The sequence below is a fragment of the Athene cunicularia genome, assembly GCF_003259725.1.
Source record: "Athene cunicularia isolate RWA chromosome 28 unlocalized genomic scaffold, athCun1 chr28_part1, whole genome shotgun sequence".
NCBI classification, from domain to species: domain Eukaryota; kingdom Metazoa; phylum Chordata; class Aves; order Strigiformes; family Strigidae; genus Athene; species Athene cunicularia.
Window position 1 is genome coordinate 1,612,765 of NW_020799139.1, and position 17,309 is coordinate 1,630,073.

Below are 17,309 nucleotides of genomic sequence, written 5' to 3' on the forward strand. Positions count from 1 at the left end.
CGGGAAGTGAACTCCTCCACGAAAACACAAAGCACGTCAGAAGTTAACGTTCTTAAGCCTTGTCTTGACTTGTCTTTCAGTCCGTAACCTTCACGGTGTTAGATTTCAAGTCATTTACTTGCTTTCTGCCCATGTGTTATGAGAAGATAGCTGTTTTATAAATATGAGCTGTGGCAGCAATGTCAATAACTTCTATTCCGTTTCTCGTAGTAGGAAATCTATCTTGGTTTATTCTTAGGATCTTGGGAACAACGTGGGAATAGGACTTCTGTGTTACTGGAAGGCCAAGAAAGAAACTTCCCTTCTCTATATGCCTAAATCATGAGGAGGTAGAAATTTTAGAATTTTAGTTTTTAAAAATCTTAATAGGGAGGAAACAGTACATGTAAGAGGTGGCAGACCTTGGAACTTTGCATCCTGGCAGACAAATCTAATCTTTGTGCTTTATGATCTGACCAGGAATTTACTGTGCTTGAAATTTTGAAGATAATTTTGACCCATGTTCTTGAGAGAGGGGGTAAATGCTGCAGCAAAGGTAAAATATTACAACTTTTGCTTAAGAATGACCGTGTCCAATGCTTTGTTTCAGGATAACCAGGAAAAAAAGAAAGTACTCAACTCCCTGATGTCTGGTGCATTGGCTGGTGCTGTTGCTAAAACTGCAGTAGCCCCACTGGATAGGACAAAAATCATGTTTCAAGGTAAGTCCCGTTGGCTTTTGCAAAACGCTCTCACTTTATTGTTAGCAGAATCCAAAACAGCTTCTCTGATCTGTTCAGCCAGCCTGTTCTCCAGTGCTTTGCCCTCCTTCACTCCGCAGAGACCTGGCAGGATACAGACAGAACAGTGAGGTTACCACAATGAATTGAGTCTAAAAAACCTATTGTTTGACTCTTGGTAGGATTATTGCAGGTGTCAATCAGCTGTGCATCTGGCCTGTACTATTGGATCTAAGTCTCATGGTAGTCAGCAAGAGTTTTGCTATTTCAGTGCATTTCAGATGCACGTATTGCTGGTTAGAGACAGACGTCCGTGGCTCGTGAACGTTTGCTGGCCACGTGCGTTCCGTGACGGAAGGGGAGAGTTTTGGAGTGCCAGTAAATAGACACTGTAAAGGCAGCGTTTGAGGGGATGATTGGTAACACTTGGGATTTCTGTGTCTGTTCAGTTTGGAGAAATAAGGTGGGGAGGGGAAAGGAGCAATGTAAGGAGATGTGGTGACACTGGAAGGAGGTAATTGAGCTGTTTGAGTTTCTTGCTAAAGGCTGGATGCCAAGCTGTGCCTGCTCAAATGTATGCAGCCTTTTCTACTAAGGGTTGCATTGTATTGCAGCTGAATTGTTTTGGTGAGAGTTGAAGTTAATGATGAAAAGTGCTGCATAAGAGGCGTTGAAGCTGGCATACCTAGCTTTGTATTACAAAGCCCTTTTTGGAACCTGTAAAGTGTGTAACTGAAAATGAAATTCTTCTAATTGGAGTCGAAAATTCTCACGTGTTTGGCAGGATCTGGGATTCAGCCCCATCATGGGCTTTGTTCAGTTCCCCTGTTTCAGTGCCCGAACTGTCAGCTCCACTAATTGTCCCAAAGGGAAGAGAGCAGACAGTTAATACAGTAGACATTTGGTGAGGCCAAGAATTTTAAATCTGGTTGACGTCCCAGATTAAATGAATTGGGTAGGTTTAATCTAATCCCTGGATGACATTTAATTTTGAATTGACTTTCATTTGACATGATTCTCATTCTCAACGTAGCAGGGGCTGCGTTCTGGAATAGGAGGGATAAGAGATCAGGGAGTTCAAGCTGTGGGGAGCTAAAGCCTGGGCTGGCTGCAGCCTGGGATCGTATCTGTGACCAGATGCTTGTGCAGCGATGAGTACGCGCTGTGCTTTCTCTCCAGAACAAACACTGTGGTTCATCTAAGGTTGGAAATGTTAGGATCAGAGGCGAGGTGGAAGCTGCAGAACTGGAGTGAGTCAACAACTGTCTGTATAAATCACCTTTAATTTGTACCGGCCTACGTTTATAAAAAGACCTGTTCGCTTTGGCCCATTAAACTTGCTGCAAAGGCTGTGATTCAAACGTGGCCATTCTGACCAATTTCTCAGTGTCTAATGGATTTCTTGGGCTCTTGCCCTCCTAAAGGCTTTTACTCTGGGGTCTATTCCCTGTCTGTGAGGAGGGAAAGCATCTTTGGGTCATATAAGGGTAGGAAGGTTGTCCCTTGAACTAGAGACTGAAGAATTTTCCTATGGAAGAGGAAAAAGACCTCTTTTCCATTCAGAGCTGCAATGGGTTATTGAGGTGTTTTTATTTCTTAAAAAAAAAAAAGTGTTGAATTGCATAAACGAATAGCGTGGTGAAAATGTATTTGCATGGGATTGTTTGATACACTTGAGAGGTTACAAGTCTCAAAGGAGTTTGAAAGAAACTGCAATAGACACTTAATTGGAACCGTGTTTCATTAGCGTTGCTGTTGGGGTTTAGCCTGGGTTTCCTTCCTGCTGTAGGAATGTTACAAAACAGAGCTGCTGTATGCCGAATAAATCTTGCTTCCAAATGCCTTGTGTATTACATAGTTAAAGAGATGCTGTCAGTTTGAATGGATGCAAGAAAAGAAACTGAGTGTTCATTTGAGTTTTGCTAGGATGAAACCATTCTTGCGTGCAGCCTCACTAAACAGACCCGTTCTTTGCTGGATTCTGGCATTAGGCTGGAAGCTGTGCATGGAAATGCTCTGCTAAAATAAGTGGTTGGTGCAAGGTTGGGGGTTTTTTTATTTATTCATTTATTTTTAGCACTTTAAGAATGTGACAGAAACTGAACGTTTTCATAACAGTAGGTGGAAGAATGAACTTAATGTGCTAAATAGAGTCTGGGAGCACTTACCAGTGGAAAGTCTTTGTTTATAATAAAGAAGCTCTATATTCTCTTGCATTAATTCTTTTGCTTCTATCTTTATCCCTTAGATAAAATGCCTGTATGGTTTATTTGATCCATCTAAATATATTGCAAGACCTAATGCTCATTTTTTCTTTTTAGTGTCTTCAAAAAGATTTTCTGCCAAGGTGAGGTGATGTGTCTGTCTCCCGTTGACCTGAAGTGTTTGATTAATGGTAGTAATAGCCCTAACAGCATCTTTTGTTTGTATTTATTTAACTTTCTCACCTGGCTTTTATTAGCAGCTCTCATAGTGAAAGAGCACAGAGGGAAAAACTGGAAACAGTGTTGTTTGTAATGCTCCCTGGGACAGTGCTCTTTCATGTTCATGTTTTTGTCCTGTGCCTAGCACAGAGGAGCCTTGGTTCCTCCTTCATATTCCAGGTTCTACCTGTGACATGACAGGGAATGTTGTGGCATGGCTCAGGGCTTTGTTTTCCTGGGCCTTCTCCTCTAGTGGTTGTTTTCTTTCCCCCAACCACCGTTGGAGTTGTTTCTGAGTATATAGGAAATTTGAATTTGGGAGCTGATGGCTATCATGGCTTGCTGAATGTTTTGTTGCATGTGCATTCCAGCTGTTCCGTGCATGCTGCGCTAATACGTGTAATCCAGATGGTTCTGACTTACACTAAGAAGATTAATTTGGGTTGAGAAATGGCTTGTGCAAACAGCAATCCAGCTCTGTGCCTTGCCCTCGGAGGGAAAATTAAGATGTCTTGAATGTAAAACTCCGTATTCCCAACTCCAGTTCTCTTTCACTCTGATGTATCTGATTCAGTCTCCCCAGAGAAGATGTTTTAGTTGTCTTACTCTGGAGTCAGGGTTGTGAGTGTAAACAGCTGATATCAGCTTACCATGGTTGGGGTGGGAAGGAGGATTTGGAGAGGTTAAGCTATAGGGTCACCTTTTCCCCCTCTATTGTTTGGACTCCCTCTTATCATGATCTCCCTGCCTGACCTTTGATCTGTTGCCTGCAGGAAGCCTACAGGCTGATTTATCGCACCTACCTCAACGAAGGCTTCTGGAGTCTCTGGCGGGGCAACTCAGCCACCATGGTCCGTGTGATCCCTTACGCTGCCATCCAGTTCTGTGCACACGAAGAGTACAAGCAGCTCCTGGGGAGTTACTACGGCTTCCAGGGAAAGTAAGATGCAGCGTGGCTTTGATCCTTGCAGAGGAGGATGGAGCAGTTTGTGGGACCGTAGAGTGTAGGGAGGGAGCACGTCTCTCTGCTTTGTGCAGGGCTGCTGAGTTGAAAGCTCTCTTGGTACAGAGTTGTGCCCCCCACTCGTGATGGCTTTGCAGGACAGGGTGTGTGAGGGGGCTAAGCAAAGGGCTGGGCTTCTAGCCGTGCACAGGAGAGATCTCTGTGAGAAGAGGACCCTGTCTTCTAGAGGCGTGAGCAAGAAGTGGCCTAGACACTGAGTTAGCACTTCCCTGTGCTGAGAGTGGGCAGGCAAAACAAAGGGGTTTTCTTTGCAGGAGGAGCAACAAGATCGAGCCTTGTGCTGTTATCTGAGCTGTGCGTGTGGCCTGAGCCTCTCGCTCTTGGGCACGTAAAAGTCGGAGACACCCCAAGTCAGGCTTGCTGTCCTCAACGGAGATTTTCTCTAAGCCTGCATCTGTAATGGCTGTGGCAACCCACAACTGCTTCACACACCCCACACCCCCCCGTCTCTTCAGTACACAGGCAGGGAAGGGATTCAGTAGCAGCTAGAGTAGAGCCATGCTCAGAAGCCACATAGTATTTCCATCTCCAGGTGATCTGTTTGGTCTCTTCTCTCACCTTACTTTAGAGCGCTGACACCCTTTCCTCGATTCATTGCTGGCTCTCTGGCAGGCACAACGGCTGCCATGTTAACCTACCCCTTGGATATGGTCCGTGCTCGAATGGCTGTCACGCCGAAGGAGATGTAAGTGCCTAACAAAAGCAAGTACAAGCACCACAAACAAATGCAGAACTTTCTTTTAAGGTCAGATGACTTTATTCCCATTTTCTGGGTCACTTCTTGCTCGGAGCCTTTGGTGTAATAAATTGCTGGGGTCTGAGCACTGATTAAATGACCAGAGGCCTGGTTAGTCCAGAGGCTGGAAGGAGATCGGTATGGGAGGACCTCACTAGTCAAAGCTGTGTGTTGGCTCTGTAGGAGGCCAGCTGGCACAGTGCCTCTGGAAGGGAGCTGACAGACAGGCTAGCGTGCTGTGCTAGGGCTGTAGGAGAGCTGGTGACTGGCTTCTCCATTTCAGGCTTCTGAAATCCCTTCTGAGCTGTTCGATGAGCTCAGAGCTGAATTAATTAATTGCTGATCCTTCAGAAAGTCCTGTTGGAAATGTTACTGGTGTATGCAGTGGCTAACTGGCACAGATTTGCTTTTCCCATGTCCACATGCTAGGTACAGCAATATTGTTCATGTCTTCATCCGAATATCCCGAGAGGAAGGACTGAAGACGTTGTATAGGGGATTTACACCCACCATCCTTGGAGTGATTCCATATGCTGGTCTTAGCTTCTTCACCTATGAGACGTTGAAGAAACTACACGCAGGTAAAGGCAACGTGGTTGGCTTTCAGGTGAAGTGGTGTAAGCTTCTGGCTAACTTGACATGTTTGAATTCAGTGGTGCAAGTCCTTTTCCTGGCCTTGAGGCCAAAGTTCTGTGCTTGAAGAGGATGCCTTGTGCCTCCCTCTCTCTAATCCCAGACTAGGAAGGAGGCAAGCTGCAGAAATCAGTATTTCTGTCTTGCAGAGAAACGAGAAGGTGCAAGCCCTGGCTGCAGAAGGACTTGGTTATGTAGCAAGTCAGCTAACAACCATGTTGGGAACAAAATCTCTGGAGCTCTCCTCTCTTTGGCTCTCAGCCCACTTGACCTTAATCACGTGTTTATTACAAGAAGCTTTCTACACTCTGCTACTTTCTCTTTCCCAGATCACAGTGGGAAACTGCAGCCATCCCCTCCGGAGCGGCTTTTGTTTGGTGCCTGTGCAGGCTTGATTGGCCAGTCAGCTTCTTACCCCCTGGATGTGGTTCGCCGACGAATGCAGACGGCGGGGGTTATGGGACACACATACAGTTCCATCCTTCTCACCATGCAGGAGATTATAAGAGAAGAGGGACTAATCCGTGGCTTGTACAAAGGACTCAGCATGAACTGGGTCAAAGGTCCAATTGCAGTGGGAATAAGCTTCACAACCTTTGACCTGACGCAGATCCTTCTCCGTAAATTACAGCACAGCACTAATGTTGAAAGGTAGTAGCTTAATCCCCACAGCCCTTGCTGGGGAAAAGTACAACATGTGTAGAAAGAGCAATGCTAGCGTTCCCTCACTTTGTACATGCTCTCCCCCAGCTGAGAACTTACCTTTCTTGTCTATTTGTTTGTTTGTTTTTCTGTTGTTGGATTTTTTTTTTCTTTTTAATGAGCCTCTGAGTTACTTGGAAACCTCAACCTGAAACTAACTTTTTCCTAAATGAAATTCTTTTTTACAGTTCTGCAGAACTGAGTCCTCTAAAGTAGCTGCCTCACCCTTCTGGATTACTCTTTGATACCAGGAGTGGAGCCTCTCAAACAAACGTGTGCTGCTGCTGGCTCCTCACCTGGTCTCTGGGCAGATAAAGCGGTGAATGATGAAAGAGAGGACTCGGTGCTGTTGGAGTGAACCCCTGAATCTGGGAAGTGACTGCTGCTCCTCGTAGGCAGTTTTGAGTTACTGAACATGTGTTAGCTGGAGGCAGTCTGCCAAGTGCAATATTCCAGTTAGTCTGTAGGGAATGCCAGATTCCTCTGACCTATAAGCATCGGTCTCCATAAAACAGGACACAGCAGGATTTAACAGGTCCAGGTCACTTCTGTTGTTCTGGAAGATGAATGTGAGCTCTGGCTGGAAATGCTGCCCTTTTTCAGACGTTCTTCTCATTTCTGGGTTGAGTTGCATAAAATATCCCTTGCAGTGTCCCTCTGAGATTACCAAAGACTGTAGACAGCGGGGGAGGAAAGTTCTGAGCGGTTTTGTAAATCAAATTCTCATATTTGTCGTCAGTGTTGTTGAGTAGGGGCTGTGCCTGGATTCACAAACTGGATTGAATCAAAGAGCAGTAGTGCTTTCGGGCTACCCAAACCCTTCTGTAGTTGTCCTGGTCTTAAAGGCAGTGTTCTTCCGAGGGATTTGGCAGACTGTAGTGTGGTCGTGACTTAACTCCTCAAATTTGAAGTATGTAACACTTCCTTTTCTAGTGCATTAAGCAGTTTTATGCTTCAGTATTATTGTTGCCGCTTTATGCACGAGGCAAGAACAAACACCTCGGACTCACACGTGATGCTGATTTAGCTGTCCTGAAAGGCTGCTCACGTCTGGTGAATGCAGCCGAGTAGTTGACCCGAGCTGCCAGCCCTGCATCTGAACAATTTTGTTGTCTTTTGGTGCCTGCTGTGTAGGTTGTGTCACCTCTGTTCGTTAGTCCACACCTAAGCCCGCTTGCTTTTATTCCTAGAGTTCTTCTGGACCAACTGAGTCCTTGGGAGAATGAGCACCACAGTCAGTATTGACCCCTCAGAAATTTTATATATATATATATATATGGTGCCAATCATTTTCAGTTGCAATTTGAAAATTAATGGTAAAGTACCTTTCAGTGTTTCGATTTCAAATCAGTTTTCAGGGAGATGGAGATTTGGGGGTAGTTTTAGTTTATGTTCCATTCCTATGTTAAATTTGCAAGAGAGGTCAAAGCAAACTTTAGACTTCTCTGAGAATCAGATTACATAAACCAAGATTAAAAATCCCTTTTTGGCCGATAGAGTCCGTAATGTATAAAAGAAGACTAAGACATAATTTAAAAGCTGTCCTTTTCTGCTGTATGTATTTTAGCCATTGTAATCTGAGCCTTGTGTCACGGCTTTATTAATGGGAATGGAGGTAATTGCACAATTGGTAGAAATAGCTTTCTCCTTTCTTTTGTCTTTGCACTTGTTCTTTGGAGCATAACTTGCTTCTAATGCCAAATATTTCCCTAGGAATCGAGCGCCTACACTTCCGTTTTGTGGACGTGGCAGAGTGCCAGCATACTGAAGTATTAGCTTGCGTTGTTCCCGGAGCACGTGGGATTGATCATACTTTAATGGTTGTGGATGGGCAGGGTAGTAACCTCAGTAATTTCTGCCTCCAACCCCACAAATGATAATTTGCATTGTGAAACTTGACTGCAGTCACTGATATACCTTGTAATTAAATGTTGGGTGGTGTTGTTTGAAGAGTCTTTAGGGAGGATGGCCGTGAATTCTGTGTGTTTCTTGCTCCCGTGGCTAATGGAAGATGATCAGCTGTTCTCTTCGTTTGGGTGACATTTTGTTTAGTCCTTTGCGAGAGCTCTAATTTCTTTTCTCCAATGGAGAAGCCAATTATTTCTGCTCTTGTCTTTCTCTTCTCCGGCCCAGTGAGGAAATCCTAAGGCAGTTGCATCCCGCCCCAGAAGCGAGGTACAGACCGGCACTGGGTGTGTCAGCGGGTCGCTCTGTGTACGTGCCTCTGTGTGTGTCACTGTGTGTCCAATCCAGGCCGAGGCCTCCCTGCCCAGCCGGTGGGTGCTGTGTGAAGACAAGAGGAAGCTGAACTTTGGCATTCAAGTTCGAGCGGGCTCCTTGGCTCCACAGTAGGTCATCTGGGAGGCAAGTGCAGCAGACCTGGTCTTAGGAGACGTTGAGCATCACTGAACCTTTATGGCAGCAGAGGTGGCTTAATTCCTCCTGGGTCCTGACTGAGAAAGGATTTACACTGGATGACTAGCCTCTTGTTTGGGACTGAGCGGGAGGGCAGGTCTGCACAGGGTGCTTGTGCCAGTGGATTAAATGGACAGGGAGCCCAGGGACCCTGAGCTGAGAAACAGGACCTGCAGCACAGCCTGACTTGGGAGCCTTGGGCTCAGATAAGTTGTTCCTTAATTAGCAGCTCCACCTGATCTTAATTAAATGGAAATTTAGCCAAACATCTTTTCCCAAGTCTTGCAGGCTGTTTGTTCAGAGACAGATCTTTGAATTCAATCTGTAATGGTTTTGGTCCTTTTGTTTCTTGCGCAAAAGTGTTCAGAGTAACTGTGTGTTATTGCTTTGGGTCGTTTTAAGTAGCTTTTAAATTTTTTTTTCCCCTTCTCTGATTTGAATGTAGAAAAGGAGAAACAGAGTGTTCTCTTCCCTTCTCTTATGTCTCAATTCATGCAAGGATTGTTCCAGATCTCTCTGCTGCCTGGAATGAGTGCCTGAGGAGTTTGGGGCATGCTGATTGGGAAGGGGAGGGTGCCTGTGTGCTGGCCAAGAAGGTCCATTGCCTTTAGCTCTGAGAAAGGAGACAAGTCGAACAGGAATAATCTGTAGTCCTTATTTTCTGTAGAACTTTCTTACTACCACACATTGCCCAATTCTCTTTTATTCTTCTCAAATTCCTTGCTTTTATTTTCAAGTCATGTTCCTCATTGTTCCTTAATGCGCTACCGCCAAACATTGATTTGTGCTTTTTTTTTTTTTCTTGTCTACTCTCCCTCCCTTCCTGCTTCTGCACCTTTAGTCCCGCACTAGCACTTCGAGAGAATCAGGTCCAATGAAATGCATCCAAAATGACAAAATTCCAGCTTTGATAGCAATGCCCCAACAGCCCAACTGGGCTTCCCACTCACAGGCAGGGCTGCTTGGGTGGGGGCGCACACACAGTTAAAGTCACTGGGTGACGGGGCAGAAGGTTTTCTTGAAAATTCCTTGAACCACTTGTCCAGCCTAACGCCTTCACTTCTCCTAGCACTTCACCCTCCCAAGCTGTGAAATGCCGCTGCTGCTTGTCGTCTCCTCTTTCGGTACCTCCGCCTGCCGCCCGCTTGCTCTGTGGGTCGCTCGGGGAGAGCTTGTCCTCCTGGGAGGCTCAGTCAGGGAACCTCAGTATGTGAGAGGTAGGACCTGAGCTGGCTCCTTGCCTTGCCCCGCATACCCCGTGCAGACCTCTGGCAGTTCCCCAGAGGGCAGAGCTGCCGAAGAGCTGGGTGGTGGTTGGCAGGCCCGTGGTGGAAGGGTCAGCAGAGGGGTCGCAGCCTCCTGAGGCGTCACGGAAAGCCGTGGGGTGGGTCCTGTGGGGTGGCACTGGTACTCTGTGGGAGCTCTCCCAAAGCAGTTTCATAGCTTCTGTGGAAAATTAGTGGTACTTCTGTTAACTTCTTAGCACCTTCTGCCTAGAAGGAGTCGAGCACTATCATCTTCACCCTCTGGTGTCTTTAACACAAAAACCAGGTGAGGCAGGAAAGGAAACTTTGAGCAGAAGCACTGTGGCAATGCCGAGCGAGCCTGGTGCCAGTCCTGGGCGGGCAGAGGGGGGAGGAAATGCCGTGGGATACTTCCCGTGTTTCCCCAGTACCCAACTGGGGCTCTGCAGTACGTTATGGACCCTCCCCACCCGGGCTGGGCCAGAGGAGGAGGTGGCCTTCCTACAAAACAGCCTTTTTATTTTATTGTAGGGGCTGATTCCTCCTGCTCCCCCCGTCTCCCCCTTCAATGCCATGCGATGCAGGGTTTCCCAGCACTGTTCACTGCCTGTGTGGTCTATGCATATATTAGCACAAACACTGTTAAATGCCTTTTGTCAAGACGTGTCCTCACCATCCATGTGTGCGTGTATGCGTGTGTGTCAATTTTGACTGCTTTTCTTGGATCTGGAGTTCTATTTTATTGCAGTGAAGACACTTTGTTATATAATGTTTATATATTTTAAGATTTGTGCCAAGAGAGGATGTATATTTAATAAAAAATATAATTGACTTTGCAGGCTCTCTGAGGTTGTTTCCTATTAGATGTTGCTCATGAGAGTGAGGGGCCTGGTACAGCTGGGTGGATTTATGGAGGGACTCAATGTGGGGGTGTCTGGGGGGGGGAAGCTTGTGGCTGGGGGTACCTCTTGTGGGGCTCACTGTGCCCCCAACCACGCAGGTCTCCTGCGCACAGGAGCACCCTATGAAGAGAACAGGTCTTTGGGGGGAAGTTGGAAGAAACTTGAAGGAAGGTAGGCAGTTCTGGCGATGGTTCAGAGACCTGTGGTTCCTCCTCCTGCGCTGTCCCTGTCCCCAGCGCCGCAGTGTGGGACGGGGACGGGTGTGCAATGGCAGCAGGTGGCACTGTCGGCTTAGGCATGGCCCGACGGCTTCCCCCAAGTTGGGGACCCTAGGCTGCTGCTCAGCCCTGCTTTGCTCTTGGGGCCTTTCAGCCTTAGTTCCAGGTCTAGTGGGGATGTGACACTGTGGCACCCGCGAGGGCAGGACGGCCTCAGCAGGGAGGACGGGTCCAGCCCTCCCGGAGTAGCCTCCCTGCAGCCCAGTGCTGCTCCCTGCGCCATGGGGCAGCGCCGAGGTCCTGGCTGCACCCCAAGAGAAGCTGAGGCTTGTGCCAAACCTCTCGGGAAGCAGCAGAGCTGGAGAACAATCCCCAGACCAGCTGCTTCAACCCCACCAGCTGAGGGTAGCACCCCTGCCTTTGCCTTCCTGGCTCATGGGTGCAGGGGAGTAGCCCCCCAAGTTGGTTTGGGCTGCCAGCCATGGAGTGAGCTGTCATTATATCAAAATGTCACATAAATTTTCTATGATATCAAAATAGACCTGGAGCAGCAGGAACAGCTCGGCAGGGTGCAGGCAGGACAGAGGGCAAGGGGATCTCATTTTGGATGGAAGTGGGGTGGGAGGGCACCGCTCACTTCTTCCTCCCTGCCAGGGCATGATGGAAAACCTCCAGGAGCTGCTGCCATCCAAGGCCTCTCCCCAGCCCGGGGTTTCTTGCCAAATGTGGCTCGGTGGCCACTGAAGGAGCACTGGGGGAGCAGGGATGATGCCAGGCCAGATCCGGGTCACAGCAGGGCCTCCTGGTGCCACTCTGAATCCTGGTGCCAGCAGAGCCGCTGCAGCAACAAACCGTCTTGTTCCCAGCTGCTCCCCTCGGACGAGAGCCTGAGTGTGGCCCTTGGCAGAGCCCAGCCCATCCTCTAAATAAAGCGAAGATACAAAGAGTAAAAATAATTCTGGGGAGAGGAAGATGGGGGGTCTCTTTCATTTTATTTGATGTGGCCCAATTTCAGTGCCTGTGGATCTGTCTCCTGCTCTTGGCTAGTCTATCAGTCATTGTCCCCGCCTGAGAGGGTCACGTCTGGGCAGATCTCGGGGGAGGAACTGTCTGCATGTCTGAATGCAGCACAACCCCAGGCCCTAGCAACCGTCCTCCTGCCGCGAAGGCTTCCCTGCCAGCTCAGCCCCCGGCTGCTTCCTCCACATGCTTAAGGAAAATTAGATAAATGAGCCATCAAGGCAGTCGGACTAGCTTTTAATGGGACGGCGCAGGCTGGAACAAGTCCCTTCTGCATCCTGGCCCGGGGGGAATCGCTGCTTCCTTGTGCCTTTCCCCACACGTCGTGGTGATGGTGCTGCTGGAGCCAAATTCCTCCTGGCCTTTGGCTGGTTAAGGGTGCTGCTCTGGGCTCTGGTTTCCCCAAGTTGTTTGCAAAAGGGAAATTTCCCCATAATTTTCCACAAAAGGGCTTTTGCTGTGTCCCAGGCTCGGGTAGTCGGGGACCAGGCAGAGGAGGGCTGTCCGGATTAGCCCTGTTAACACCGGGCAAAGGGCTGCCTTCTCATCTCAGCCCTTAGCAAGAGGGAATTAAGACCATTACAAGGCTATCAAATAGGATCAGAGCCCCTCTCCCTTTCTCTGAGCAGCCCAGACCTGCTAATCCTTTTTCATGGAGCTGGACCAGCACCCACCGTGCAGTGGGGAAGAGCTTGGCTGAGCTGGACAAGGGGCTGTGTACCCCGTCCCCCTGCAGCACTGGGCTGTCAGCCCTGGTGCCATCCCAGCGCCAAGGGAAGGGCCAGGAACAGGCGATGAATCGGGCTGGGATAGGGTGAAGGTGTTTTCTCCTCCTCGAGGGTGCTGAGGCCGGGCTGAAGGGTTGATTCAAGGGCTCAGCCTCTTCCACTTGCCCGGTAACACCTCCAGGGTTTTGCTGCTCACCCGCCCGCCCCAGGGCAGCTGCCCTCGTGCAGTCAGACCCCTTGCCCTGCTCGAGGGGCTGCAGAGCACACACAGAGCAGCGGCGTGCGGAGGGGCAAACGGACTCTGGGTTACTCATTTATTTCTAAAACAGCCAACAGCCGAGGCTGTTGGGCCTGAGGATTTCACACGAAGCAGAGGGATGACCCCAAGGAGCTCTGACGCAGCTGGCCAGAGCAGCAACCCTACAAAAATACACTCGTCCTCAGCCAGTGGAGGCAAACGTGGCAGAACAAACCACAGGCTCTGTGCTGGCAAGCCAAGCTGCCCGGCCAGCCCAGCTCTGAGGTCTCCACCATGCAGGAGCCATCCCCAGCACCTCCCGCCCGGGGCTGGCAGGAGCCGCTGCCCCCAGCAGCAGTGTCCCCGTGTGGGGTCAGAGCAGGCAGCAGCAAACCCGGCTGTGGGGTTTCAGCTGTTCTGTCACCACACAGGGCCAGGAAGGGGACGAGGGGCTGGTGGGACAGAGCCCGGAGTGGCAGCGGGGCGAGGGCAGGCACGGTGGTGATCGGCGGCAGGAGCAGGCGATGCCCACGCTGGCCTGGACGCATAAAACCCATCACGCCAAGAGCTGGCAGCAGAAACATCCCTGCGTGCGTGTCCACGTGTGCCACCAGCACGTGCAAAGCGGGAAACCAGCCACGGCAGGAACAAGGGGACCAGCGGCCAGGCCCCTGATTTGCTCCCCAAAGCACATCCCAGCTCCCTCCAGTCTAGGAGGTTGCCAGGTACTGGTGGAAGTAGAGGCCGAAGAGGCTGGTGACCACCTGGCAGGCGGCCACCCACCAGGTGAGGAAGGCGAAGAGTCCACGGAAGAAGAGGGGGGTGAAGATGCTGCCCAAGATGCTGGTGATCTGCTCCACCGCCACACGCACGTCCTCCTTGTCCACACCGCCGGGGCGTGGCAGTGCTGCCGTCGCTGCCGGAGGGAGGGGAGGGGGCTCCGGGTACAGCCCCCACGAGTAGTGCCCTGCGTGACAGAGGGGACAGGTCTGTGGGGGGTCGGTCCCCGCACTGCAGCCCCATCCCCGTGCTACAGCTGTGCTGATGGCTGAGTCCCAGCGCGCTCGCTGCACGCATCAGGCTCACGCCAGCAAAGCAGGTCTTGAAAGCCTGGGGACGCTGCGGGTGCTGATGGCTTGAGGATGACTTACTGGTCTCATCCTGCCCGTCCCCAGCCCCCCGTGTTGCCCACATTCCCCCCGCTGCCTCCTCACCCAGCGTTTTGAGGAGCAGCGCGCAGTGGAGGGTGAGGATGACGGGTCCCAGGTACTGCAGGCTGACCACGGAGACGTAGCAGTAAATCCTCGTGATCTGTGGGCAGTGGGGATCAGCAGGGAGGCAGTGGCCATGCCCGGACCCCCGCTCCCACTGCAGCTCCCGTGGCCAGACCTTGCGCTGGATCTCCAGGACGGCGATGCGCCCGGCTTCCTTCCTCATCTGCTCCACCCAGCGCTCGGCCAGGCCCAGGTACGCCTGGAGGTGATGGCGGGTGACGGCCAAGCGCAAGAGGCAGAGGCCGACGATGGTCCAGAGGCGCGCGGTGTTGTAGGCAGAGTCTGACATGCTGGGACAGGAGGAGGCTGTCAGGGAGATCTTGGGGTCCAGACACACCCCCACCCCTGCACCTCAGAGGGTGTCTGACAGGAGACGTGGTGGTGGTGGGGAGGATGGAGGGGGGGGTACTGGTGGTGGAGGAGGTGGACTGGTGCCCCCATGCCTCAGTTTCCCCTCAGAGCAAGGCTGCAGGGTTGGACCCACTTACATCTGCACCGTCTGCTTGCCCATGGGTGCATGGAGCAGGAAGTCCCGCGAGATGGGCTTGATCCACATCACCACCACCAGGACGGGTGCCAGGAAACTCAGGTGGAGCAGGACCCTGCAGCAGAGCTGTCAGAGACCCCCCTGCAGCCCGCTGTGCCCCCCTGCTCCCTCCATCCCATCATGGGCCAGGACCGGTCCTCACACACACCCCCAACCCCTTCTCCCACCACTGAACCTCCTCACCACCCTGCAGTCATGGAGCCGGGGGGGGTCCTGGCCCCCGAGGTGCCCGCACCGACCCCCTCGCCTCCTTCCCCACACAGATTTCACCCAACTGGGTCAGGGGCTTGTCGGCCGCCATCCGGAGAGCGTCGAGGTGTGTCTGGGCTAGGCGCAGCCCTGGGAAGGTCAGGCAGGCGCCCAGGAAGGAGCACAGGGCCACCAGCCCCAGCTTGAAGGCCAGCTTGGCGAGGGGAAGCCTGCAGAGAGAGAAGGTAGCACAGAAGGGAACGGGTCGTCCTGTCCCCAGTGAGCCCCAGAGGGATTTTCCACCCTAAACTTTAAAAAAAACCTTCCTGAAACCCCCATTTCCCACCCTGCCCAGTCATTGACTCACGTCCACTCCCAGCCCCGCTGCTTCAAGATGCTCTCCAGGTTGCTGCTGACACCGGCCAGCCCTGCGGGGAGTGAGCCCCCGTGAGTGGGGTGCCCACAGCCCCCAGGGACCACCGGCCTCTCCCTGTCCCCCCTCACCCACCGGGCTCAAGGCCAAACTCCAGGTAGTCCTCACGGATGATCAGGGCCACCATGGCAAGGAGGAGGAAGAAGAAGGCGAAGGTGAGGCAGACGGAGCGCTCGCCCCCCTCCTCCGAGCGGAAATAATGGCGCATCACCATGAAGAAAACCTTGCTGCAGGCAAGGGGTGGCCGTCAAGGAAACCGGGGGCTTTGGGACACCCCCCCCAAAAACAGTGGGACCCCCTTGCTCATTAGCACGTCGTAAAGCACTCCCATCGTTAGGCCACTGCCACCTTCTCTTCGAAGAGAAAAGAAGAAGTTAGGCACCTCCACAACTCATCAGTTCATAAACCCATAAATTTAAGTTTTCCACCTCAACTGGCTTTTGATGGAGAAAAACCAAGGATGGTGGGTTCCCTCCACTGCCCACCAGCAGCCTGGACCCGGCAGGTGGTGGCAATTGCACCCCGAAAGGCGGCAGAAGGATACACGGAGAAGACAACTGTCAGCAGGCACCAGAGCACCCCGATGTTGGTCTCCTTCTGGGGGTCCGCCAGGCAGTAGTAGCCCTCGGTGAGGACGTACACAGCGGTGGAGTAGACGGCAAAATCCACAAACCACTGGTACTCCAGGAAATAACGCAGCACTGGTGTGAGAGAGGGACATGTCACCACACTGTGGGGACACACGGGGGGGCCCCGAGGCCAGGGCAGTGCTGGACCCCGCGTGCAGAGGGAGCGGTGGGACCCCGGGGGGGGTACCGAGAGCATCCACGGCGGTGATGGGGCTGGTGTCCAGGCGGAGGTCGATGTCCCGGGGCACGGAGAGGGGCTTCTCATCCATCACACCGTTCACCCTCCTGCAAGGGAATGGCGGGCTCGGGACGGCAGGCAGGGAGCTGGCTTGTCCCTTGTGTCCCACGGTGCTGAAAACCTCTCACACAGGGTGGCACGTCCCCAGCTTGGGGCTCCCTGTCACCAGCACCAGCCCCGAGCCCGTCCGTGGCCAAGGCTGCCACTGCCGCATCTCCCCAGGGAAGTCCCGTGGCACGTCGGGACGACTCCCGTTATACCAAAACAAAATAATTCTCGTTTTAAATCCCACCCGCCCGGGCGGGAGCTGAGCTGACCTGTCCCGCTTGCTCTTGGGGCGCTGCTTGCCTGCCAGTGCGCAGAGCTCCTCATCCGAGGGGTGCTTGTAGCGGTGCAGGCTGGAGGGGAGCAGCGGGGGGGGATCAGCGGCGCTGGGTGTCCCCGAGGCCCCCCGGGGATAACCAGGTTGGGACGGGGGTCACGTACCTGCCGTTGCAGAGCAGCCAGCGAGCGAAGGAGCAGTGCGGGGCCATCTTCTGCATGACGCTGGCTGCCAGCAGGCTCAGCACCACCTGCACCCCCATCACCGCCTGCGCCGGGGACACCCTCAGGGCCCGACCCCGGCACCCGACCTCCCAGAGATGGCGGGGGGGGAGCTGGGGAGTGTGTGTGTGCCCCCCCGACCCCGAGCAACACCAGGGCTGTCGGCTTCCCCCAGCCCCTGCCCCTGCTACGGGACAGCCAGGGCACACGCACCCCGGGGCATGCCCCCCCAATCCTTCACAGACTGGCTGTGCACCCCCCAGGCATAACCCCCCCCCCCGGGCAGACACCCCTGAGCATGCACCCCCCAGGCATGCAACTGTCCAGGACACGCTGGGCAGGCACCCCCCGAGCACAGACCCCCCCTCAGGGCAGGCACCCCCCGGACATGCACCCCCTGGACGGGCACGGCCCGGGCATAACCCCCCCGCACCCCGAGCACGCCCCCCCGGGG

General features: G+C 52.4%; 2 protein-coding genes across 3 annotated transcripts in view; one reads left to right on the forward strand and one right to left on the reverse strand.

Moving 5' to 3' along the window:
• The window catches only part of SLC25A42 (solute carrier family 25 member 42), a 19,685-nt gene extending 8,957 nt beyond the window's left edge, over positions 1-10,728 (forward strand). The window contains exons 3-8 of one of the 2 annotated variants that reach the window (XM_026864990.1): positions 590-701; positions 3,041-3,066; positions 3,916-4,082; positions 4,735-4,851; positions 5,332-5,483; positions 5,865-10,728. In XM_026864990.1, the coding sequence (XP_026720791.1) occupies positions 590-701; positions 3,041-3,066; positions 3,916-4,082; positions 4,735-4,851; positions 5,332-5,483; positions 5,865-6,190 (900 nt within the window). In that variant the 3' untranslated portion in view covers positions 6,191-10,728. The remainder of the gene's footprint in view (positions 1-589; positions 702-3,040; positions 3,067-3,915; positions 4,083-4,734; positions 4,852-5,331; positions 5,484-5,864) is intronic. The other variant, XM_026864991.1, reaches the window with a different exon arrangement.
• Positions 10,729-13,064: 2,336 nt separating this feature from the next.
• TMEM161A (transmembrane protein 161A) overlaps positions 13,065-17,309 on the reverse strand; it is a 5,964-nt gene continuing 1,719 nt past the window's right edge. The window contains exons 2-12 of the mRNA XM_026864917.1: positions 16,799-17,042; positions 16,630-16,710; positions 16,262-16,359; positions 15,990-16,146; positions 15,521-15,672; positions 15,380-15,440; positions 15,099-15,242; positions 14,765-14,878; positions 14,392-14,566; positions 14,217-14,313; positions 13,065-13,969 (exon numbers count right to left, since the gene is read on the reverse strand). Coding sequence (XP_026720718.1) covers positions 13,713-13,969; positions 14,217-14,313; positions 14,392-14,566; positions 14,765-14,878; positions 15,099-15,242; positions 15,380-15,440; positions 15,521-15,672; positions 15,990-16,146; positions 16,262-16,359; positions 16,630-16,710; positions 16,799-17,042 — 1,580 coding nt within the window. The 3' untranslated portion in view covers positions 13,065-13,712. The remainder of the gene's footprint in view (positions 13,970-14,216; positions 14,314-14,391; positions 14,567-14,764; positions 14,879-15,098; positions 15,243-15,379; positions 15,441-15,520; positions 15,673-15,989; positions 16,147-16,261; positions 16,360-16,629; positions 16,711-16,798; positions 17,043-17,309) is intronic.